The following is a 25,583-nucleotide window of genomic DNA, read 5'->3' as shown; positions in this document are numbered from 1 at the left end:
CTGGACCTCTGCTTTCTTATTCATAAAATGGAGATGGGGTGGTTAGACTAAATTGCATCTGATGTACATTTTATCTCTGCAATTCTATAATTCTATGAACAGTCAATTTCATTGTTTTGAATTTATTTCCTAGAACTTTGGGGGAGCTACAGGCCTTTAGAAATAAACAGATTTATCTAGGCTAAAGGGAGGAAAAGATGCAGGAACACTTTTGTCTGATAAAATCAAAATGCAGCAATAGATGAACAAAAAGAGTAGTCATTTCCTGCAATGTACACAGCAGTAAATAAAATAATGGAAAAGCCCTCACTAAAACACAGAGCCAACATAGCCTGAAAAGTCTTTAACAGTAATGCAAAACCAGTCTAATGGTAATAACATTAGGCTGTGAATTAAAAACACTGTGTTGTAGTCCTTGCTGTGCCATTTATTTGTGACTTCAGCTTCTTATTTAAACACAGTGAGTCTCAAATTCCTAATTTGCTAAAAAGAGAGAATAATAATGCTTTGCAACTACAAATATATGTGCAAAGAATTTATACATATTGCACAAGACACATATTGTTTGTAAGATAATTATCTCAAGATCCTAAGGGTTAGAAGAGGCACTCCACCATGAATCCTAAGCACCCCTGAATACTGTATTGGGTGCCAAGAATGCCAGATTCTAGCAGTTCTTTGCTCTTTACCCAGACTCAGGGTTGTGTTTGCAGCAAGCCAACCTTGAGGAAGTAATGCCTTTCCTAGGACAAAGAGCATGCTTTCTATAAGGCCATAGATTCCCCTAAGCTCACATCTCTCGACTATAACGCAAACCCACCACGTGAACAGCATCCATCTGAGAGCCCTCCACATGGCTGCCATGGGACTTGGGGGACACAGGAAGTGCTATGGACAGGAAGCTCAGCCTGAGTGCTGTACCATGAGTAACAAAGTCCTTGTCTCTGACAGGCCCTGATTCTGTCTCCTGCCTATCCATGAAGCTGTGGCAGGCTAACTTTTTAGCTTGTAAATAGGGGAAATCTCAGACCTTTCAGAGACTCTGAAGATGCTTCATAAATTCACGATTGCTAGATGAATGCAAATTAGGATACTTTGTATACATTTCATTTCCTTTTCTTAGTAGAAATCTAAGATGAGTTTATTGCCTATTCCTAGGAAAATAGAGAGTGCTATATTTTAATGTAGAAGAGACTTTGTGTGGTGTTTGTGATCTTCCTTCTTCTTGGTTCTCACAACCTATCATCTCTTAGGTAACTTACCATGCTACCATCAACATCCCATCCTGGCAACCACTCAACATTACCGAAGACAAGTGCCAGCACCTCACCTCTTTCTTCTTTCCTCAGTCAGAATTTTTCCTGGACTCAAAGCTCAGATCTTATAGCCTCACTAAGGGTCTGATCCTGAACTAATCCTAGAGCTGCCACGCTAATTATAAAGTAAGTTATTGTAAGGTTATCTAGCACCAATACCCAAAATACATTCTCTTTGCAGAAGCTTTACAAATGATAGTTCTGTGCCTTAACTGCACTTGAAATTGTTACAGAAAATAGGGATAGCTGAAAAGACTGTAAAATTTCTTAGGATTGTAGAAAGGAACTTAGAGATTTAAGTGCCAACTCCACTATATTTTGTCAGAATGTAAATATAATTGCAGGTACTTAGAAAAAAAAAAGACAAGTATACCAATAAAAATCTTACATGCTGAACGCTAGGAAAGCAATAACACTTCTATTATAAGCCATTTTATGTGATAACTGCCTTTTGAGAAATAGGGACAGGGATATTATCACTAACAAAAAGGCTTTAAAGAAATGCAAATTCCTGATTAGGATCATTTTCAAGTGAGGTAAACAGCTATTTGTAAATGATTATTTCTTTCTTTGTTTTCTCACCAGCTCTTACCTTTCCTCCCATTTTATACCATTACTTGTTTTAGGTAAAATATTTCAAACACCTTGACATACTTTCTCACCTTGCATTAGGAGTCATATTTTTCCAGTGCCTAAGTCTATATGAAAGGACAGAGGATGGCTCGCCAAACCATGATACACTGTTTGTCCTCAAATGGATTTGGCAGTCTTTTTGCTGTTTATCCACATAGACTTACCAATGGTATTAAACCACCAGACAGAACAGGAATCTGACTCATTTGCAACCAGTCACGAGGCTTGAGCATGTAAAGCTGACCAGTTTTGCGACTTGTCCCAGAAGCAGAAACCAAGGTGAAATAGAGAATGGAATCTGGGCCCACTCCTAATTAAGGCACTTCTGCTAAAAACCCTATTTCCCAGAACATTTGATGCCAACAACATTTGTCACAGTTGCTCCCGAGCAGTTTATTAAGTAGTTAACGTTTTATTAACTCTTAAAACCCACATAATACATGAAACTCTAAAACTAGATGACACACTTGGTCACCAGTGTATCTTGGCATCAACGTAGCTCGAAGACATTTATGTAAAACTAGAACATTAGTTTTCAAATAACCACCAGGTAAACATATCATACTAAGCTTTAGATTCCCTACCAAGTGTGGTAGTTGAAAATGATCTGTTGACCGAGGGGAATTAAAGGAAGGGAAGGAATACAGTCAACTCATTCATATTTCCAAGAAAATTTTCTTTTTGCAACAGTGCTTTGTAATTGCTTTGCAAGGATAAGACAACCATTGGCTGGCTCTTCCACATCAGCGTATATGTTCTTTTCCTATATGAGTCCCTCACTGAGCCTTAATAACATGTCTGGTATTTTATCATTTATGTTTTCACACAGATATCTTATTTGGTCATTGGTCATTTTTAGTGAGTGGTCATTTTTCTAGTCAGTGGTCATTTTTATCACTGCCATTTAACAATAGGAAACTGAGGCTCCAATGTGTAAAACAATTTGGCCAGGATCACGTAGCAAGAGAATGAGACCTTGTTTTTTTTAAATTTTCTTCTGGTTCTCAGATTCTTTCCCCAAGTACATGCAGATTAGACTTCCATTACCATCCATGTACAGACCAGCATTATGGACTACTTTTAGGGCATAGAAGCACAACTGTAAGGTCTTCTTGTCTTACCTGCTCCAACCACAGAAGCTGCTCCTTGAAGCAATGCAAGTATTTCCTCATGCACAGGATGTTTATATCAGGGCTATGAACATAGGAACAAATCTAGGAAATTCCCTAGAATTTCTATGATCTGTGAATTTCTAAAATCTGTGAAATTTTAAAAATAGAATTTTAGAAATTTAAATTTCTAAATTTTAGAAATAGAATTTCTAAAATCTGTGAAATTCCCTCTAGGTTTAAGAGAATAAACTTTAGAGGCCAACCACAGAAAGAGTGCAACCTATAGGTACAGTGAAAAATCAAGACTTGAAAAACATTCCTTTGTCAAGGGAAAGAGAGACCCAAATCTATAGATCTGGACAATTAAAATTTCTATAGAGAATAGAGGTGCCTGGGTGGCTCAGTCAGTTAAGCTCTAACTCTTAACTTCAGCTCAGATCACGATCTGAGTTGTGAGATCTAGCCACATGTAAGGATCCACACTGGGCATGGAGCCTGCTTAAGATTCTCCCTCTCCCTCTGCCCCTCCCAACCCTCTTGAAGATATAAGTGTCAAAAATATAAAAATGAAATAAAATTTCTGTAGGAAATATATGATTAGAAAAGGTATACACTCGTTTAATTTTAGTGCTGCTGTCATAAAACATTTTCTAAATGTAATTATGTCTATAAGTAAATAAAATCAGCTGTAAAAGGCAGATTTCAGCAAACTGGGGTTTCAGCTATTAGGAATTTTTTTTTCTCTAAACAAGACAAAGGTGCTATGTACAAATTAAAATCAGACTTCACTTAAAAGCCAGGCAAAGAAACGCCTGATAGTTCTAGCATTGGGTCCTAGAATTACAAACATTCAAGTGTCACTGCTAGGTTCTAACTACTCACATAACAATTCTACCGAAGAAACTGTCTAGGAATATCAAGAACACCTTTATAGCCATTTTGGGTAGCACCTTAATGTTGGCCCTGCGAAGTAATCATGCCCTCACCTCTTTTACAGAGACAGTCAATCCTTCCCATATTTTTGCTGCTCCTCCCACTCAAGGAATCCATCTGTGCTTTCATTAATGAATGTGGTATTATTAAAAAGAGTTTTCTGGGTAGATTTAAAAACAGTCACATTTTCACAAAAAGAAAAAAAAAAAAGAAGAAGAAGAAGAAGCAATTGCCAAAGCTCATCCCAAAGCTAATACCCTAACCTTTAAAATATCTGTTTAACACTAGCTGGCTTTTCATTTTTATGAGCAAAAATAGATTCATTTCCTGGGATTTCTTGAGCTCTCCAATACATTGCACAATACCCCCTCACCCCCTCAGCTGTCATTTCTCTTTCTGGTGAAATTTCAAAAATGCATCAGGTCTCTGTGGCTTTGGTAAGACAGGAAGGTGAATGCAGCAACAGTACTGGAATATTTCACTCCTGATCCAGACAGTCAGGGCTGAATTACCTCATGGTCACTGCCCAGCATTCTCTGTCTTCATCTATAGGATGCCTCTGTGAGGACCTATGAAGAACGTTGCTGCCCCTTGGGAACCTCTTTGGAAGAAAGAGGAAAGACTTCAATTGCTACAGGACATAAATGACAATGGCATCATTTTCACTATTACCTAAGATGAATTCGGGCACTTTAAATGTCACCCATCTTTTGAAAGATCATAGTTCTGCATGAAATCAGAATAGCCCTCCAAAGCAGCAAGGATTAGATCCATTTTATGAGGCAAACTGAGATATACAGAAAAGTGAGTTACTCGCGGTATACAATAAATTAGGAGATGTAGCACTACTTCCACATTCCCAAAGCACCTGGGAGACCCTCATTCCACCCCAAGAACCCTGAATTGCTACTAATGCCACTGAGAAAGAGGATGTAGCACCACGCACGTGAGCAGAAAAAGTGCAAACTTTAGAGTCAGAATACTGGTTCTGCCATTTGCTATCCATGACAGCAGCTTGGGCATGTCTCCCTCTGAGCCTGTTTTCTTATCTACAGAATGCAACTAAATGACATGCCTATCTTGCAAGACTTTGGATAGTGCATGGCTTAATAGTGTCTAATAAGTAGTAGGTGTCCAATATATGCTATTATTTAGCTCCTTTTTCCTCTCCTCCATTAATTGGTTTCCAATAGAAGAATAGTGGAAACATTTTCAGTTTCTTAAAACCAAAAATCAGTTTGTTGAGATAGAGATTTCCAAACTTTCACTGAGAAATAAAAAAGCAAAGGTCATTTATTTATAGTGCTATGACCACATATCTCAGTCTGTTTTTAAATGCTACTTAAAGACCATTTTAGAGGTCTTAGAGGTTGAGTTTGGCGGGAAACCAAGAACTTAAGTAGAAACTGCCATCAACTTAATCACATTGAAGTACTTATGAGCACCTATTAAATACGTGATGATAACACGTTACATGTCTTCATGAATGTCTCTACAGTGACTACATGAAACACTTCTTAGATCCATCCTAAGTATAGTCAGAGTACTCACTGAACCTCTGGAATAGTTAAAAAAAAAATAAAGTGTTTCTAAAATAATGTTTTGACTCATTAGTGCAATGGGATCAAAACCAGATGGATTTGGCAGCAGATTTGTTCCCCTGGTTCTCAGGCTGTTTCAGAGCAGTGCCAGCTCAGAGAGGAGATGATCAATGTCACACATTCTACACTTCAGGCACTAATAGATCCTTGGCTCCAGGTTTCCCAGTGTTCAGAGCGAATGCCAGAACACACATGCTGTGACAGAATCATTTTGGAAGCATCCATGCAGACCAGAGAAATGAATAACTGCCTTGGGCACTGAAGAGCTCAGGCAACAGCTGTTTCACACCGGACAGTGATTAGGATCGATCTCTTTATTCTGTACGGTGACTGTCACACTTCACAAACACACACACTATACACATTGGGTCTTCCTAAGGTGTAACACAGGGATCAGCACCTTGCAACATGAGTATCCACTCAATAGTACATAGAAGAGCTGGAAAAAGACACCAGGCTTGCCTAAAGCTTGTTAATAATTTACAGACACACTCACACTCACACCCATCACTCCATTATCTGACACACAGGTATAGACCATCTCTCAGGTTCTAAATGAGCCCATCATTCTGCTGTCTGGGCACTGAGGATATAAATGCAAACAAGATAGATAAGTTCCCTGCCTACTAAAGGCTTACTTTCTAGCAGGGACTATACAGATCAGTACACAGGCAAACCAGTCTGATCAGAGATACTCTTGGAGCTATAGTTCGGAGGAGTAGCTAACATCCCTCTAAAATGATAATAAGAACAATGTCTACTCATCCTGTGACGCTACTACCCAAGTTCCCCTTTACAGAGTCTGCTTAGTCAATACCTCTGCAGTAGGAAAGTGATGAAGAAAGATTTTTTATTTTAAAACTAGATGGCCTGAAAATTAACTTATCCTGGTATATTCTGGTACAAATTAACTGACTAGGTCAAGGGATAAATACATGCCTTATCAGAAGAAATGAAAAGAAGTTTATAAAGCTCTTCAGTGGTCAAGGCTTGTCAGTAGTCACCGTAACTAGCAAAATAAACAATATTAACTAAATAATAGGATTACCTTCTACTGAACTTCTGCTAAAACCAAAGATAAAATTCCAGTAGCTAAAAAATGTATTATAATAACTGCAAGAATATTTTTGCTCAATACAGCAAGTCCTGCTTTTTTTCTACCTGATCCCCTCCCTCACAAAAAGATGACTTATTTGGGGTTGTCCATCCCATGAAGGCCCGGTCCCCCAAATCACTCTCTTGTCTGCCATTTTTACTAAGAGGTTGGGCTTAAATGTCCATAATGGTACCTTATCACGGTCACTTCTGTCCTGACTGTGGCTTTGGGATCACCTAACCCAACCTAGACCTATCATACCTCTCTCCCAGAAATATGAGCTTTAAGAAAATGAGTTAGATGTGTGGTGCCAGGTCAAAAGTTCATGTGGACTTTGGCCTGAGGCAACCGTGTTTGTCTGTGAGAAGGAGAAGAGATTTATCTGTGAGGGAAGGCAGAGGAAAGCAGTCCATCTGGGAGAAGGAGGAGAGACCAAGCATTTCTCGACAGACTGAGAGCGTACCTCAATTCCTGCTGGATTCTCAGTTCTCAAGAGGCCCAGCTGCATAGCAAGGTCTGAGACTTGAAATACATTCGCATTACTTGAGCTAGTCTGAGGGGGTCTTTGTCATGTGCACCCCACAAATGTATAAGAAAAAAAAGCTGTTGCTAATTAAAATTTGACTGAGAATGACCTATTTCACCTCCATGCCAATAGTCAACTTTTTCTCTGAATTCATTCAGAAACATTTATTGAGCATCTGTTAGGATGTATGGGTTATAAAATCTGAAACTACTGTCTACCCTCAAGGAGCCATTGTGTCCCTGTTCACACCCTGGTCCTCCTCACTACCAATCACGGCCTCTTGATGAGCTCCACTTGAAGCATCTGACTCTTCAATTATCAACTTCTATTTTTTTAAGGTTATTTCCCATTGCTAACAATTTTTGGCTCCTACCAGGCTCTGTTAATCACTGATGTTTCTATCCTCCCATTCTCCCTTGCCACCTTCATTACCTTAGCCAGCTGAAATCCCAAAGCCCAAAACTATGCTCACTATCTCTCACAGAACCTCAATTCCATTGCCCCTCCCACATTTTGTCATATTCATTTGAGAAAACGCAAAACCCTACTTGAATCAAAGTTTCCACCCATTCTGTGGTATTTGCACCCAGCATGACCAATGTGAAAGGAGAAAACAAAAAAACATGATTGGCCTCATACCACATTCATGAACAAAAACTCCAGGGGGGCTAATGTATTCAGTAATCACAGCACAACTCCTTAATCCATTCACTCTTCCCTCCCTATTTCACGTTTTCTACTCTCACCTCAAACCTTCAACACTTCTGTTGACCTTACTTTCAGCTGGTATCTTTGCTTCCAATTTCACTGAGAAAACAAAAGCAATAAAAAGACACCAAACTCCCCTCCTAACAGCATCTGTACCTGTAATACCCACTGCCCTTTCCTTATTGTAGGTGAAAACATCCATGATCCAATGTAAGGCCAACCCTTCTATTTGACCAACAGCTCTCCTCCAATCTCACCTTCCCAAGGACACTGCCTCAAGGATTCTCCCCCTTCTTTTATTATAATCTTTCCATTTCCTCTTGAATATTCTCATTAGGATTATCTCTCTCATCTTAAAACAAACAAAAATACCACTATCCCTTGATCTCACCTCCCCCGACAAGCACCCAGCTTCTGTGTTCTCCTTTATAATATTACTTCTTGAAGTAGTTCTTATGCTTGTCTCACTTCTCTCTTCCCCTTTTTTTTTTTTTTAAGATTATATTTATTTATTTGACAGAGAGAGAGTGAGAGAGCACAAGCAGGGGAGCAGCAGAGGGAGAGGGAGAAGCAGATTCTCTGCCTAGCAGGGAGCCCAATGTGGGGCTCCATCCCAGGATCCTGGGATCACAACCTGAGAAGGCAGAAGCTCAACCGACTGAGCCACCCAGGGTCCCCTTTCCATTCTCTTTTGAGTTGACCACTCTTCTAAAATGGGTATTGATGTCACCACCGACCTTCACATTCACCTGGCTAATCCAATGTCAATTTTCAGTCCAAAGTCAATTTTTTTATTGACCTATAAGCAGAATTTGACACAGTTAATCAATCACTCCCTTCTTGAAACATGCTCTTCACTCAGTTTTCAGTACATCTCAGTCTCCTTTTTGGGGTTTGCTTGTTTTTTTCTTCCTCATCTCCTGCTCCTTTCTCATTCATCTTTGCTAGTTTCTTCTCATTTCCCTAACCTCTAAATACTCCAGGGCTTTGTTCTTGGGCTTCTTAACTCACTCCTAGGACCATATCATTTGGCTTGGGGCATTAAATGCGCTCTATAACCTGAGGTATCCCAAAGTGATATCTGAACCTATTTCTATGCCATGAACTCCAAACCCAGATACCAACTTTCTACTCAATTTCTCCATCTAGATGTCTAATAACATCTCAGACTTTATATGATTAAAGTTGAATTTCTGGTCATAAGAGTCAGATCTGTTCCTCCCATAGACTTCCCCACCTTGGTAAATGGCAACTCTACCCTCAGGAACTTGGGACAAAAGCATTTAGGTTTCGACTTTGATTTGAAGTACAACCTTCAACAGCATTTGCTGATGAACTAGTCATCTTTGACTCTTCTCTCTCTCCCGTAATATCCAATAACCAACTCATCAGCAAATCCTGTTGAAGAATTTACCTTCAAAACAAACCTAAAGCCTCAAGTCACCATCTCACTATTTCTATTTTATGACAATAGCTTCTGATTTTCCTGCTTAACTTTGGCTCTCCACTGATAGTGAATTCAGATATTTTAGGGACTTAAACTGATAAAACTTGTGGGGACATACCAAAGAAAGTAGCTGTAAAAGCATAAATACAAAATGAGGTGTGAATGTGAATATTTATAATTAGAGAAGGTTGTCACCATAAATAACAAGTTCTTAAAAGCAGACAAGTAATCACAACATTACAAAATCCAGACAAATAACAGTATTTTTGTTAACTACCAGAAATACCTCTGTAGGTACTTTTTGCCTTCTTTTTTTGGGTCTGTACTCTTTGATTACATCTTCATACAACAAAAATTTCATATTTTCCATAATAAGAACAGAAATATAATTCAGTCTTTCTTCTATCATGATTGATCAAACATCTTAAAAATATTCATAGTTAGGCGGCACCTGAGTAGCTCAGTCTGTTAAGCATCTGACTCTTTCTTTTTTTAAAGATTTTGTTTATTTATCTGACAGAGAGAAAGAGAGAGCATGCAATCACAAGCAGGGAGAGGCAGAGGCAAAGGGAGAAGGAGACTCCCTGCTGAGCAGGGAGCCAGATGTGGGATTCCATCCCAGGACCCTGAGATCATGTCGTGAGCCAAAGGTAGATGCTTAGCCAACTGAGCCACCCAGCCACCCCTAAGCATCTGACTCTTGATCTCAGCTCAAGTCTTGATCTCAGGGTCATAAGTTTAAGCCCCATTGTGAGTACGGATCCTACTCAAAAAAAAAAAAAAAAGAAGAAAAAAAAATTCATAGTTGAGATGCATAAAATATATAACTTTACCTCTGTTATCCTATAGGCCCTAGAGACACATTGAAGGATTTTAGAAAAAAAGAGAGTGTAGGATTTGCATTTCATAAAAATCACTCTAAGTTTCTTTAAAGATTGAGTCAGATTTAGACCAGAAGTAGGGAGACAAGTTAGGGGAACATGTTAATAATGTAGCCTCAAAATGACAAAAGTCTGTCTCTTACTGAAAATGGGGTTACTGCCTTAATAGTATTCTTCAGCTTGTGTGAAAGTCACTGAAAAAAAAAAAAACCTCCACTTCAAAATTAGTAAAATATAAGTCAATTAAGTTAGCCTCTACTTATTTCTTTTCTATAAAAACATATCAATCTCAGAAAGATATTGTCACAGAAAAACAACCAAGATCTTAACTTCTTAATAAGAAGTTTCAGACTCAAATGTTTACAATTAACTTTACTTAATTTTACTAATTAGCAAGTGATCAGATCTGTGCCCGAAGGACAAAGTAATACACATGTTAGTGGTTAGCACTGACTAACTTCCACACAGTAGGACAGAAATAATTATGGGTCCCTTGGCTTACATATAAATCACTAAGAGGAAGGAAGTGTTCCATGGCTTACATTTTTTTTTAATGTCCCAAAGGGCCCAACATTGCTAGGAGGAAATTACATGCCACCCAGTAAAAGATTTAATTACCCTAATACCCAGTTTATAGCTGCTTCTTTTCCAAACCCTCCAAAAGGATATAAGCCTCAGACTACAAGCAAATATTGCCAGTGGTAACACGGTGGTCTTTGATAATAAGAAACTATATCACCAGGGAGCACACATATATTTATGTTTTCCCTTAGTTCAGAAATACAAGAGAGATGAGGATATGACTAGACAGAAAGGCTCATGGCTTTGATTTGAGAGAGGACCAGGCCTGCCTCACCCAGCCCCCTTCTCACTCTGACTGGAAGAGCTAAGCTGGGCTTTGTCCTTTCGGTATCTCCAGCCTGTCTGCAAGGAACAAACAAATATACTCCCCTCAGTACTACAAGATTTGGAGAGCAGGGGAGGAAGGGCTGCTGCTGGCAAGTTCTGCCTATGGCTAGGAGGGTGAGTATAATTCTGGGAGAGTATTAACAAGCCATAGGGCTACTTATCCAGAGCCATATTCTCTCATCAGCTTTCTCTATACCAAAATGAGTATTTTAATCTCCATTTGCCCAATTCCTGTGTCTTCTCAATTCAATCAGCTCTAAATTCAGGAGGGGAAAAAAGCAATATTACTCATAACCCTGGTCTCCCCCTCCCCTGAAGAAAACCCTGCAATATCTATATTTTCTTTAAGAGAGAGAGAAAGGCAAAGTAATTTGTGCTAAACTGAAAGCTTCATGAGGGCAGGGATCACAGTACACATTATCTGATTATCTGATTATTAATGAGGAGCTTAACAAAACTTCTGAATAAACATATGAATGAGGAAATGAAAATTGAAACAATTATCCTATTGATCACACTTCGGTACTCGTTATAACAAAAAAAAATCATTTTTTTACATGATGTCTAGAATTGAAACTTACTTTTGGAAGGACACTATATTAGTTTTATATGCCTCTTGAAACAAATTACTGAAAACCTGGTGGCTTAAAACAACAGAAATGTATCCTCTCACAGTTTTGGAGGCTGAAGTCCAAAATCAAAGTGTCAACAGAACTGCCCTCTTTCAAAGTCTCTACAGGCAAATCCAGTCCCTGCCTGTCCCAGCTTCTGGGAGCTGCCAGCAACCCTGGGCCTGTGGATACATCATTCCAATCCTGCCCCCATGTCTCCTTTTCTGTATGTCCATAATCTCCCTCAGGCTTTCTCTTATAAAGATACTTGTGTGGCATTTAGGGCCCACTGGGATAATCTGGGATAATCTCTTTAGTGCAAGATCCTTCACCTAATCACATCTACAGAGATCCTTTTTTCCAAATAAGGGAGAACATTTATAGGTTTTAGGAATTAGGATGTGATATCTTTATCTATGATTCAGCCTGTTACACACGCCTTAAGTGGATTTTTCCTACAATAACCAGATAAAGAATGTATTTCCATGAGACTACCAGTGAAGACCAACAGAAAACCAAACTACCTTAAAGAAATAGAGGAAGCTGAGGAGTGTGGAAACTGAGACTTGAATCTACGGAGTTGAACTACCACGTTCTGAACCACTAAACTATACCACCTTCTCCAAGGGGGCGAGTTCATCAATTCACATAAACTGGAAGATCCAAGGAAAGTCTGTCCCAAGCAAAGCTTGGGTCAGAGGCGTAAACAGTATCATTAGATCTTGTTCATTTGCATCATTCAGCTCACTCTTCCACGTTGACTTTATTTCAGAATTCCGTGCTGTGTTCTCCAAGCTCACATCATCCTTGCTGGTTTAAACCCAATCACTCCACCCATCACTGTGATCAGGAGAATAAGCTCATCCCTTTGGCTGTGCCTGAATCACATGCCAAGGCTGGGACTTGGAGAGGTGGGGGGCAGGGAGTGGGGGGGAGAGGTGTGACAGTGACAGCCCTTTCCAAACTACACAAACTCAAAGTGGGAGGGAGTATTTCTCCAAAGTCAAATCTGAGCACTGTTACCAGAGGTAAGGTTGAAGGATGCTGAGAAGCCAAAAGCAACAAAGGTCCACTGAAAGTTTTCACTGCAAATAGGAAACCATTTCTAGGAGGCAGATGCTCTCATTTAGATCCTCAGAGAAGTTTGTATTATTTACTTGTACAAAAACCTTGGGGCACCTGGATGGCTCAGTGGGTGAAGGCCTCTGCCTTCCGCTTGGGTCATGATCCTGGGGTCCTGAGATCAAGCCCTGCATCAGGCTCTCTGCTTAGTGGGGAACCTGCTTCCCCCTCTCTCTCTGCCTGCTGCTCTGCCTACTTGTGATCTCTCTCTCTATGTCAAATAAATGAAATCTTTAAAAAAAAAAAAAAAAGCTTAGGTACAAATGACTTAGGAAGAACCCTAGCCCACTGTAAAATATTTCACTACCCTCAGTTCTCTGTTTGTGTTCCTTGTCAAAAGCAAAACATGGAACAAATATACTTAATCATAAAACCGCTACAAGTCAGTACTCTATCCTAAGATTTCTGTTATTCCCTAAATTATCCTCTGGACTAATAAAATAATAGAAGGCAGATGGTAAAAAGAAAGTCTTTTAATTGTCCTAAATCCTTTATAATGTTTAATAATTTTTATATTTTAGATACTATTACTTTATTAAAAGTTAATGAACTTTATGATTATTTCAATATAGTAAACCAAGTTATTACAGAAGCAATGAGTCTCCTGTCTTAGAGTCCCTGCCCTGCATCTTTCTATTTCAGAATTTACCAGGTCAGCATAAAAAAAGAAAAAGTGTAAAGAAGAAAGAACTGTGTTCAGGACATTTGTCACTCAGATATATAATTTGCTAATCTTAATTCTGTTTAACTTCTTTTTTCAAGAGCGTAGGTAAGCCAAAGAAAATTACTGGCAAGAGATGGGAAGAAACATACCAATCTAACCAGAAAGAAATGAAAAGAAGCAGAGAAGCAGTTGCAAAATTCTGTGATTATCCCAAATTTATTCCCTCATTTAGAAATTTCTCAAGTAGAGTCTGTTTTTATACATAGAGGAAGATTAGTATGCTTCAAGTTCTAAAGCTCCAAAAACCATATTATTTTGTAATATCCAATTCAATATAATTTACCACCTCATTAAAAAAAATCTTTAGCTTCCATGTTTCTTATAAATTGTTATGGAACTTGGTCTTAAATTCATCCAAATAATTTTGTGGGAATGAGTAAAAAAATAATTTTAATGTATTTGTTAATATCATATGTACACTTAAAGTCACTAAAATATAAAATAGAAGATTTTATATCCATTGTTGATCACAAAATGTGTTTGGTAAGTTTTCACCACTGGGTTAAAAATAAATAAATAAACATAACACAAAGTCATTTTTCCTGATAGATTTCTCCAGTGCTTTCTAGCTATATAGTTATTTTAAAGGATCATTAAAATTCACTATGCCTTTTATGTTTGGAGACCAAAGAATACATATACATGTGCAAACACACACACACACACACATACGTCTACTTTTTAAACTGGTTAAGGAACAATGCAATATTGACCCTAAATATATTTGCTGGAATGAGTATCAGGAAATCTCACTGGGTTTAATTAAAATGTTTTTAAATTTAAATGACTCAAAATTACATCTAAGTAATTTTTGTTCCTAAGGGAATACATAAAGGGATGAATACTATATATTATGCAGTAACTATAATATTTAATATATATTTCAGAAACAGATTTTTATGTTTGATTTCTAATTATCAAGATCCATAAATTTTTGGCAGCTTGACAATAGAAACTGGTTAAGCAGTACTGTGGACGTCTATATACTCAAAGAAGAAATCATTTAATATTTTTTTCTGATTTTGCTCTATTAAGAAAAACATGGACATGTATTATAGGTAAGCACAAAGAACATATTTACTAAAAATATCTGGCATTATAATTATTACAGTGTATTTTTAAAGTTGATATCCTTGGATCAAATTCAAGGAATGTTTGGCCTATTCTCATATAGATGTTTAGCTTATGTAAGATAATGCAACTGATTTGTCAGGGCAGCGTGAGCAAGAGGTATATATATCATACACACAGGACTCACTTTTCTTTCTAATCTCACAAACTTTAATCAAGTTCTGGAATTAATACCACTGATATCTTAGATCATGCTTCCATTCACACTGAAGTGAATATTGGGAATATGTTTAAAAAATAGATCCAAGTTACAGACTTAATATATACTTTTTGAGATAAGAACTTTGAGAAATGAATTCCAATTTTAATTCAAATATAAACTCTAAGATCAGCACTTCACAGCTATCTGGTGGGACACATGCAAAGGCTCCCAGTAAAATGTCTCTGAGTCCAGCAAAGCCTATAATAGGATTTTCAGGACGACTACAGTCCTCCTCATACTATTCATAAAACCTTGACTTTTTTCTCACATCCCCTACCCCAAGATCCTTGGTCTCCTGATTACAAACCACCAAAGAAAATAATCCCCAAAAGGAGACTACCATTAGGACAAGTTACTCACCTTCTATGAAAGACCCTTAGAACTAGACTTCTCACTCTCTTTGCTGCCTTAATTTCCACAGACCTACACTCTTTCATCCTTCCTTAAATAACCTCCCCAAACTTTTCACTGAACCCTAAGAAACCCCAGATCTTTCATCAACTAAAGTGATATTCTAGCTATGTTCTATATTCTCATTCTAACCACCCTTAGTTTCCTAAGGGCACAACTTCTTCAACAGCTCTCTCAAGGGGTAACTATGCTTCTCTTCTTACCTTCCATACTCTAGGGCTAGAGATAAATTCAAATTCTTCCTTTATCCTTACTGACACTTCTCAACAATTTCTCTTTTGTCTTATTTAAAAAAAAAAAAAAAGAGCAGGTATATTTTTCACAACAAATTTCATAATCCAAGCACTCCCACGCCCAGATTATGATTATTTCACCCTCTTCCTCACTCCTCAAAACTCAATACTTCCCATCCCAACCTCAAGTAAAGACCTCACTTCTAATTTCACTGGGGGAAAAAAAAAAATAGTAGTAATCCTGCCATTTGATCTACCAATAATCATCCTGTGTCTGTGTCCATGGCCCTGTCTTCCTTCTAGGACAATGGGTGAGCTTTCCTTGTTGTCTAAGGGATTCTTCCTGCTTGACTGAAATATGAGTAACACAGGGTGCCTGCATGGCTCTAACACAGTTGATTAAGCATCTAACTCTTGGTTTCAGCTCAGGTCATGATCTCAGGGTTGTGAAATTGAGCCCCGCATTGGTTTCCATGCTCATCTGGAAGTCAGCTTGAGATTCTCCTTCTATCTCTGCCCTTCCCCCTATTCACATGCATGCAAGGGCATGCTCTCTCTCTCTAAAATAAATTAATAAATCCTTAAAAAAATTTTTTAAAAAGGAAATATGAGTAACATCTCACACACTCCTGACTTCCCCCGAGATGTTTATTTCCACTTCCTTTGCTGGAAACTCCTCTTTTTGTCCTCTAAATGTTGGAAACTTCCAGGACTTAGTCCTTGGATTTTTTCTTTCCACCTACATTCATTTCTTACACGATCTTATCAAAGTCAATGATTGTAAATAAAATTGTTATCTATTCTGTTCAATATGGTAGCCACTCACCAACCATAGCTTTGTGTGGAGGCCGAGAAAAATTAAGGCCATCCCACCTCAGGTTTAGCCTTAGCATAAGTACAGCCATCTTAGCTCCAGCAGCCATCTCAGACCCCTGTGCCCAAGTGCTGAACTTTCCCCTACTTTACTTTAGTTACAAGGACCCCCACCCTGCTTTAGTAACAGGAAGCCCCACCCTGCTTTGGTTCCAGAAACCCCCACCCTGCTTTAGTAACAGGAACCCATAAATACCCCTGCCTTAACTAAGCTCGGGGTCCAAGTCCCTACTCTACTGTGTCGGGTATACTTGGGCCCAAGCTTAAGCTTGTCAAATAAACCCTCATGTGATTGCATCGGTGTTGACTCCTTGGTGGTCTCTCGGACGCGAAAACTTGGGCATAACACTTTGAGCAGTGGACATGTGGCTAGTCTAATTTCTAAAATATACACTGGATTTGAGGGACTTAGTATGAAAAACTAAAATACTAACAATTTTATATTGGCTATTTTCTATATATTAGGTTAAATAAATCTACTATTAAAATTAATTTTCCAGGGCACTTGAAAGGCTTGCAGTCAGTTAAATGTCTGCCTTCAGCTCAGGTCATGAGTTCTGGATCCTGGGATGGAGCCCTACATGGGCTCCCTGCTCAGCAGTAAGCCTGCTTCCCCTCTTCTCTATCTCTCTGCCCCTCCCCACCACTTGTTCTCTCTCTCTCTCTTTCTCTCAAATAAATAAAATCTTTTTAAATATTTAAATTAATTTTCCTGTTTCTTTTTTAAAATTTACTTGTTTATTTATTTAAGTAATCCCTATACTCGATAACAGCTTGAACTCACAAACCCAAGATCAAGAATCACATGTTCTTTTGACTGAGACAACCAGGTGCCCATTGCCTATTTCTTTTTACCTTTTTAATGTGGCCACTAGAAAATTCTCGGTCACATTTGTGGTTCATAATATATTTCTATTAGACAATATTGATCTGCACCTGAATGACTCCAACCTTTCTTTCCTTTGAGCCCACACTTACATTACATACTACGTATTTGACACTTTCATTTGTATGTATGATTGGCACATTAAACATGTGTCCAAATCTCAACTCTAGGTTTCTGCCCATTGAAAACTGCCTGTTCCTCTCCTCCCTGTCTCAGAAAATGGCAATTCCTATCTTCCAGTTCATCAGGTCTAAAGTCTAAGAATCATCTTTCCCTGACTCTTTCTCTCCCTCACACTCCACACCCAGTCTTTCAGCAAGTATTGACAACTCACCATCAAATTATTTTTAAGAGAATATTTTAAGGAAAAGAAAGTGAGAAAGAAAGGACTAATCTAAGAATTCTTTTTGAGTTGACCATCACTACCAGAAACTGTTTGAGACATTCTGAGAAGCTTCATAGAGTGTCACTGAGATCCTTTTGCCCAGGGAAAGAAAGGAAGAAATTTATTCATTGGCTCTTATCCTCCCTTCCTGGTTGCTCATGTGTCAGTGCTGAGCCCATTCCTATTAGTGTCCCAAGCCAGGAAGGCATCAGGGAACCCTGGAGAAGAAAGCAGCCTCTATATCTGAAGCTGGAATAAGAAGTACATTTGGGAGAATTTCAAGTGGTGTATGAAATGTCAAATGTGTTTGCCACAACTCTCAGAGCAAACCATGTGCATCTCTTCCCAACTCACATAATAAGTGATGTAACATCGGTAGCTTGAAATTGGCTACTTTATTTACACCACAGAAACTGGCAAAGCTATAAATCAGGCTTCCTCCCTCTTGTCCACAGTTACTAAACATCTGCTAGCACAGCACTGACTACAGGTTCTGTTTTTCAGATAGCTACAGTTTACCCCTCTCTTGCTCCGTCTCAGAACTGCAGCCACATTAGCTCTTTTTGCACTTCTTTGAAATCACTTCTGTGCTTCCCTCCTTTGGGCCAATGCAAATGGTTTTCCCATGGCCTAGAACTCCAAGCAGGCAATACCTCTTGACTGAGTAATTCTTCCACATCTTTCATAGCTTACAAATGTCATTTCCTTGGGAAAGCCTTTGCTGACCCCAGTCCAGGTCTCATTCATTTGTCATCTATTCTCAACTGCATATAAGTGATTATTTAACTGATACCTGTTCCTCCAGCTACACTACAAGTTCCATGAGGGAGCAAGTCACCACCACTTTTCTCACTTTTTGCATTCCCATACTGACTTTGTATGTATCCTGAATATCTCAACAAAAAAATTTCAATCAACCATTATTAAAAACACTTTTACCATTCTCCTATAAGTGGAACTGTAGTTGTCTTAAGAGTATTGGAAAAGAGTCTTCATAACTGAAAATATGGGAACCACATCGAGAGGAGAACACGAGACATTTTTTGGATGGGCATCACTTCCAGCCATAACCCACTGAGCTAAACCCCAGTCACATAGCTCTACCTAACTGCCAAGTGCCTAGGAAGAAAGGATATAGTAATAAGTTTGACAAACTAAAGTCTTTGCCACAGTCAGCCCTATTAGACATTAAATATCAATCCATTCTTATTTCCTGACAAATCACACTCTTCTGCTCCCCAAAGGAGAGCCTAAAGTTCAACCAAAGTACTACATCCAGCTCAGAGCCCAGGATCTCTGGCTGTTTGCAGTCTACCTCATCAGGTGCAGGTGTGGCTCCTTCTGCTCAGATAAAAATGTGTACCAAACATAAAAATTATTTCCACCTTTCCCCACAAGAACACAATATCCAGTAGTGGGAAACCAGTAGTGAGGTAGGTATACACTAACCTTGGGAAAAACTCCATTAGTGAAAGGAAAAAAGAGAATCACCATACCGAGTAAGTTATAGAACCTGCTGGTGAGGCACTGAGAAGCCCCTCACCCTGAAAGTGGGAAAGTTCTTTGAGTATACAATGATTCTGTTCTGAGAGTAAACTCCCTTATTCATTTTTTTTAGTGGCCCTGGATCCGCTCTGGGAAGTTTTTTTCCTTGTTCGTTGGCCACATCTTGCATAATATTATCCTCTTTGGAACTGTACAGCTTTTGTGGGTTACTTCCAAATAAAGCCACCTTATTTTACTTTCAAATATTCAATTAAATCAAGGTTCATGGTTTTGGCAATAAAGTTGTCTAAAATATTTGGTAAATTTTTTAAATTATTTTCTTTTAATTAATTCTTCATGCCAATAACCACATTCAATATTTTTTTTAAGCATAGCTTTAAAATTTCTTTTGTATCTTCACTTCCTCACCTCTTACCTTAGTCCTTCAACTTAATGGTAAGTGCCTGAAGGTGATCTGAGATAATGCGCTGGGTTAGGAAGGACATACCCTTAATCTGATCTTTGCTGCAATAAGTCTTAGACATTTGCTCAAAACCAAGGAACCAGATACCTGGTATGACTATGCCCTTTCTCTTCTGCTTGCAAACCAGCCAATATATTTGTTAGTTCATCTCTTTTTTTATAATAATTTCTCAAAGGCAGCCAAAACCACCAGCATATTTCAGTAACACTGTATCCCAACATCATGACCTAGAACAAAGCTCAGTAGGTATGTGGTCTAGATTCCAACTGATTGCTGGTGGCAGTTTTACCATTACATAAGATACATCACCAAACCTTTAATATGCCGCATCTGTTTCCATGCTGCCCCTAAGACAAACCACTATGCCAATGAATCCCAAAGCTCTTTCCCTGTGTTTTATGTTCCATCCATTGTTGACCAAATCTAGATAACTCTACTTCTCAAATATCTCTAAAATCCTTCCCCTCAGTTCTGTCCCCAGGGGTGCTACTTTAATTCAAGTCATCCTTTCTCATCTAAGTTTGTCCCCTCATTAGTAGAGGGGACATTTTTGCCTCCAAAATTCATCACACCTCATCTCTGCTCCCAGAAATGTTCTAAAATGTCAATACGATCACTACAACCTCTTATTAAAACATCTGAAGGGTCCCTATTGCTTTTAGGCTAAAATTAAAAGTTCTCCAATATCTGGTCTCATCTCTAATTACTCTTCAATCCTCATTTCAGTTATGTAAAGTCATTTTAGCTCCCACAAATATACCACTATCACTTTCTCAGATATCCATTATCATGTTGAGGTTAGACTATCTGACTAGATAGAAATATTTTTCTTCAGTAAACTCATTCAACCTTTTAAAATGTACCAAAGACTTTAAATCTCCCAGGAATACATCTCTGAATTAGGTATCCTTCCTACTGATTTCAAAGCAGTAAAGCTTGTTTTTTATTACAGTATGGGCCACACTATATTATAATTGTCTGTTTATCCTTCTTCATCCAACCACATATAAATTACATATGTCAAGTTTGAACTTCTTGAGGACAAGTAGCATATCTTTTGTCTCTATACATCTCACATTGTAAGTAAATGTTGGCTGAACAAACACATGAGCCCCACAATTATGGCAGGATAGTGACCCCCAATATCAATCTTTAATCTTCACCTAGCTCTCTCTTCCAGCTTCCTGATGATTGTCTCCATATGCATTTCTACTTAGCAGATCTAAGACTGAATTCATTGATTTTTTTCCCATCCCCTTCTCCAACTGCTTAAAATCCAGTGGTCCCTCTGAATTCTGATCTCAACTTAATGATGTCTATCTACCCATTTTTCCAGTCTAGCCACCTCAAAATCTTTCTTTAGGAAATCTTTGGTCAAGTGATTTGGTGATAGCCATGTAAAAAACAACAAACAGAGTTCTTTTCTGCAGCATTTCACAGAGCTTTCAATATGTTAATGTTTAATATGAACTCAACCAGTAAATGTATTTTCTTAAACTCATCTACCCAGAGATCCCTTTTGCTGAGCAGAATCCCTCAGAACTAGTGTTCAGAAGACTAAACTTTGAGAAATGCTGCTGTAAACCCCTCTCTACCTTCTTCCTTGCCCTCATCTTGAAATCACCAATGGCTTTCTCTTATATACGGGTTCAAATCCTTGGCCTGCTAATTATATTCTCTTCTAGCCTTTCTCACCTTCCTAACCTCACTTCTTATCACATCTCTCCTTTCCCAAAATGCATCACAATCTTTCTTCCTTCAGAGCTTTAATATTTTTCTCCCATGGCTCAAAATGGCCTCTTTTTTTCCCACCCTGCCTTTAACAAACTTCTCCTTAAACCCCTTCCCAATGAGAGCTCTTTTTTTTTTTTTTTTGTCTTTTTAGATTTTATTTATTCATTTGAGACAGAGAGATACAGAGTGAAAGCACGAGCATGGGGAGAGACAGGAAGAGAGGGAGAAGCAGACTCCCCCACAAGCTGGGAGCCCAATGCAGGGCTCAATCTCAGGACCCAGAGATCATGACGCAGAGATGTTTAACCATCTAGCCACCTAGACAGCTCCTAATGAGATCTCTCCTGACAAACTTTCATTCTGGCACTAGGTTAGTCACTCTTCAATATCTCCATAATGTTTTGTACTTATCTCTAGTACAGCAATTGTCACAACTGGATGTTGAAAAAGAAAAGCAAAGCTGGCAGCATCACAATGCCGGACTTCAAGCTCTATTACAAAGCTGTAATCGTCAAGACAGTATGGTTCTGACACAAAAACAGATACAGAGATCAATGGAACAGAACAGAGAGCCCAGAAACAGACCCTCAACTCTATGGTCAACTTATCTTCCACAAAACAGGAAAGACTGTCCAAAGGAAAAAAGACAGCCTCTTCAACAAATGGTGTTGGGAAAATCTGATAGCCATATACAAAAGAATGAAACTGGACCATTTCCTTACACCACACACAAAAATAGACTCAAAATGGATGAAAGACCTCAATGTGAGACAGGAATCCATCAAAATCCTTGAGGAGAGCACAGGCAGTTACCTCTACGACCTCAGTCACAGGATCTTTTTCCTAGAAATATCACCAAAGACAAGGGAAACAAGGCCAAAAATTAACTATTGGGACTTCATCAAGATCAAATGCTTTTGCACAGCAAACGACAGAGTCAACAAAACCAAAAGACAACCGAAAGAACGGGAGAAAATATTTGCAAATGACATATCTGATAAAGGACTAGTATCCAAATATCTATAAAGAACTAATCAAACTCAACTCCGAAAGAACAAATAGTCCAATCAAGAAATGGGCAGAAGACATGAACAGATATTTCTGCAAAGGAGACATCCAAATGGCCAACAGACACATGAAAAAGTGCTCAACATCACTCAGCATAAGGGAAATACAAATCAAATCCACAGTGAGATACCACTTCACACCAGTCAAATGGCTAAAATTAACCAGTCAGGAAATGACAGGCATTGGTGAGGATGTAGAGAAAGGGGAACCCTCCTGTACTGTTGGTGGGAATACAAGCTGGTGCAGCCACTTTGGAAAACAGTATGGAGATTCCTCAAAAAGTTGAAAATAGACATACCCTATGACCCAGCAACTGCACCACAAGGTATTACCCTAAAGATACAAATGTAGTGATCTGAAGGGGCATGTGCACCCCAATGTTTATAGCAACAATGCCCACAATAGCCAAACTATGGAAAGAGCCTAGATGTCCATCAACAGATGAATGGATAAAGAAGACGTGGTGTGTATGTATGTATGTGTGTGTGTGTGTGTGTATATATATATGTGTGTGTATATATATGTGTATATATATATATATATATATATATATATATATATATATATATAATGCAGCCATCAAAAAACCCAAAATCTTGCTATTTGCAACAATGTGGATGGAATGAGAGGGTATTATGCTAGATGAAATAAGTCAATCAGACAAAGACAAGTATCATATGATCTCACTGATAGAGGATTTTGAAAAACAAAGCAGGATCATAAGGGAAGGGAAGAAAACACAAACCATAAGAGATTTAATTTCAGGAAACAAACTGAGGGTTGCTGGAGTGGAGGGGGGTGGGAGGGATGGGGTGGCTGGGGGATGGACACTGGTGAGTGCTATGAATTGTGTAAGACTGATGAATCACAGACCTGTACCCTTGAAACAAATAATACATTATATGTTAATATAAATAAATGAATGAATGCATAGATAAATAAATAAGAAATTACCCAGGCATTCATCTCCACCATTACTTTATGAGCCCTTTAATCTCTGTTTATCCAACTTCTAACATAGTGCCTGCCACAGAGCAGGCACTCATTGAATGAAAATAAATTCACATGAAAGAATAACATAACAAGCAATAACAAAAGAGGAAAAGTGGAGGTGAAGTTATGAAGGCTTAAACAGAAATGTGTCATGAGAAGTCATTTATTTCAGCCATTAGTCTCTGGAAAATGATATCACTTTGCTCAAATAGACTTCCATGTTCCATCTTACCAAGCTCCTGATAAAAAGTAAATCTTTACTATAATTTGTCTTATAGGAATTCTATAGCTCCCAAAAATCTTTTTGGGGGAACACATTCACAGATAGTTTGCCTACCCTATTTATCCTACTCAACAATAGAATTCAAAGCCATAAACCTCTCACTGCTTTATTAACTGTGAACTACAGTCTGAGGTCTTATATTAGAAGAACTATCACTCTGTTGGAAGACATGGCTAAGCAATTTTGTCCCCATAAATTCCTCGTTCCTATTAGCGTACTCTCCTCTCAATTTCTGGCAGCCCCAGAGCTTAGTAACTCTTTTAATCATGCCTCCCCACCTTCCACTGCTAAGATTTAAAGTGTGGGCTTTTGTTTCAAAAAGGAAATTTCATTAAAAGCCTATCAGAAGCAAACGGTTTTGCCAGTTGGCTTAATGAACTTCTTTGTTACACCAAAAACTTACCTTTCGTGATTAGATCCATACAGTCCTTGAATTTTTCCTTTACACTAAAAATGTCTGGCTCCTTGAAAGAAGTTCGTTGTGAGGGCTCCTTAAAATGGTCACTTTTGAACAGATATTTGGGAAAACAAATACTTTTGTGTGCTGTCCGAAATTCTTGGACCACATCAAGTGTTTCCTTTTTTTTAATCTCCAAAGGTATGAATTTGCCAGATTTGGGGTTTTGATGTTTATTTTTAAAAACATTTATAGAAGTACCTTGAATTTTATTCTGTGAGTAAAACAAAAGTAAATTTAATAAAATTTAATTTTAATATTAATCATATAATAAAAGTAAATAATACATTTTATTAATAAGTTAGTAAAATTCTATCTACCAAAAGCATTTTATAAAGTACCTTACTATATAAGATATTTACTATAAAGCACATAACAGTAATCAGGTAAAGCAGATGTTATCCTTTATAGTTCTCCAAAAGCCCTTAACAAGAATGAGGGTTATATTCCACTTCAAAAGAAAAAAAAATGTAAATTCTCCAGTAATAATTTTCTCTTCACATGTGATATTTTCAAATGCAGCTTTAAAGTTTTCAAATAGTAAGCATACAAGAATTTAATAATTTTCAAGCATCTTTTAAGAATTTTTGAATGTCCATAAAATGCTAACACTCTCAAAACTCTTTCTCTGTTGAATATAAGAAATTATAGCTCATACATGGAAGTAGTTTCTCAAGTATATTAATAATCAGGTGTGTGTTTTAGATCCTTTCAATCACTTAATTCTTTCTTAATTTTGACTAGCTTGAGCAAAAGAAAAATAATACAGTTCCAGGTCTCTGATAGGTAATTATCCAAACAATTATAATTTTTCTATTCTAGACATTCTCTTGCCCCATAGGTAGAGCTATAGTTCCCTGTCCTCATCACTCCCCTCCAAAAAAAAAAAAGTTGCCAACTCAAGACACCAATAAGGAGGTTTTAATATTCTAATACTGTTTTTCCAAGCAACCAAAGATGGATAAAACTCTTTAAAAAGTCAAGGTTCTAAAGTACAACTATCAAACTGTTTAGAATGTGAAGTTTTCATTCCATGTGTCTACTAGTAAAATCAATATAATTTAAAATTATTTTCAATTGATTAGGGGAAAAAGTTAAGCAGTGGTAACAATGTTCATTATAAATTAAAACCACCTATGACCAGCTTCAGCCTAGAGGAACATTCAAATGAACTATATGTACCAATTACAACATTCCCACACACACACCGTAAGCATTGAAAAGTATTTAAAATTGTTATCCAAGATACAGGTTTTTAAAAAAAAAAATGTATTCAGGGACACCTGGGTGGCTCAGTTGATTAAGCAACAGCCTTCGGCTTAGGTCATGATCCTGGAGT

The 25,583-nt window shown here is 37.9% G+C and overlaps 1 protein-coding gene across 1 annotated transcript in view; it reads right to left on the bottom strand.

Annotated features, from left to right (window-relative positions):
• The window catches only part of IQCM (IQ motif containing M), a 405,622-nt gene that overhangs the window by 333,309 nt on the left and 46,730 nt on the right, over positions 1–25,583 (bottom strand). The window contains exon 4 of the mRNA XM_032855550.1: positions 24,191–24,458. Coding sequence (XP_032711441.1) covers positions 24,191–24,458 — 268 coding nt within the window. The remainder of the gene's footprint in view (positions 1–24,190; positions 24,459–25,583) is intronic.

This window comes from Lontra canadensis, unplaced genomic scaffold, assembly GCF_010015895.1.
Source record: "Lontra canadensis isolate GAN:19392208 unplaced genomic scaffold, GSC_riverotter_1.0 scaffold10, whole genome shotgun sequence".
Lineage (NCBI taxonomy): Eukaryota > Metazoa > Chordata > Mammalia > Carnivora > Mustelidae > Lontra > Lontra canadensis.
This window is presented reverse-complemented; position numbering and strand designations above follow the sequence as displayed.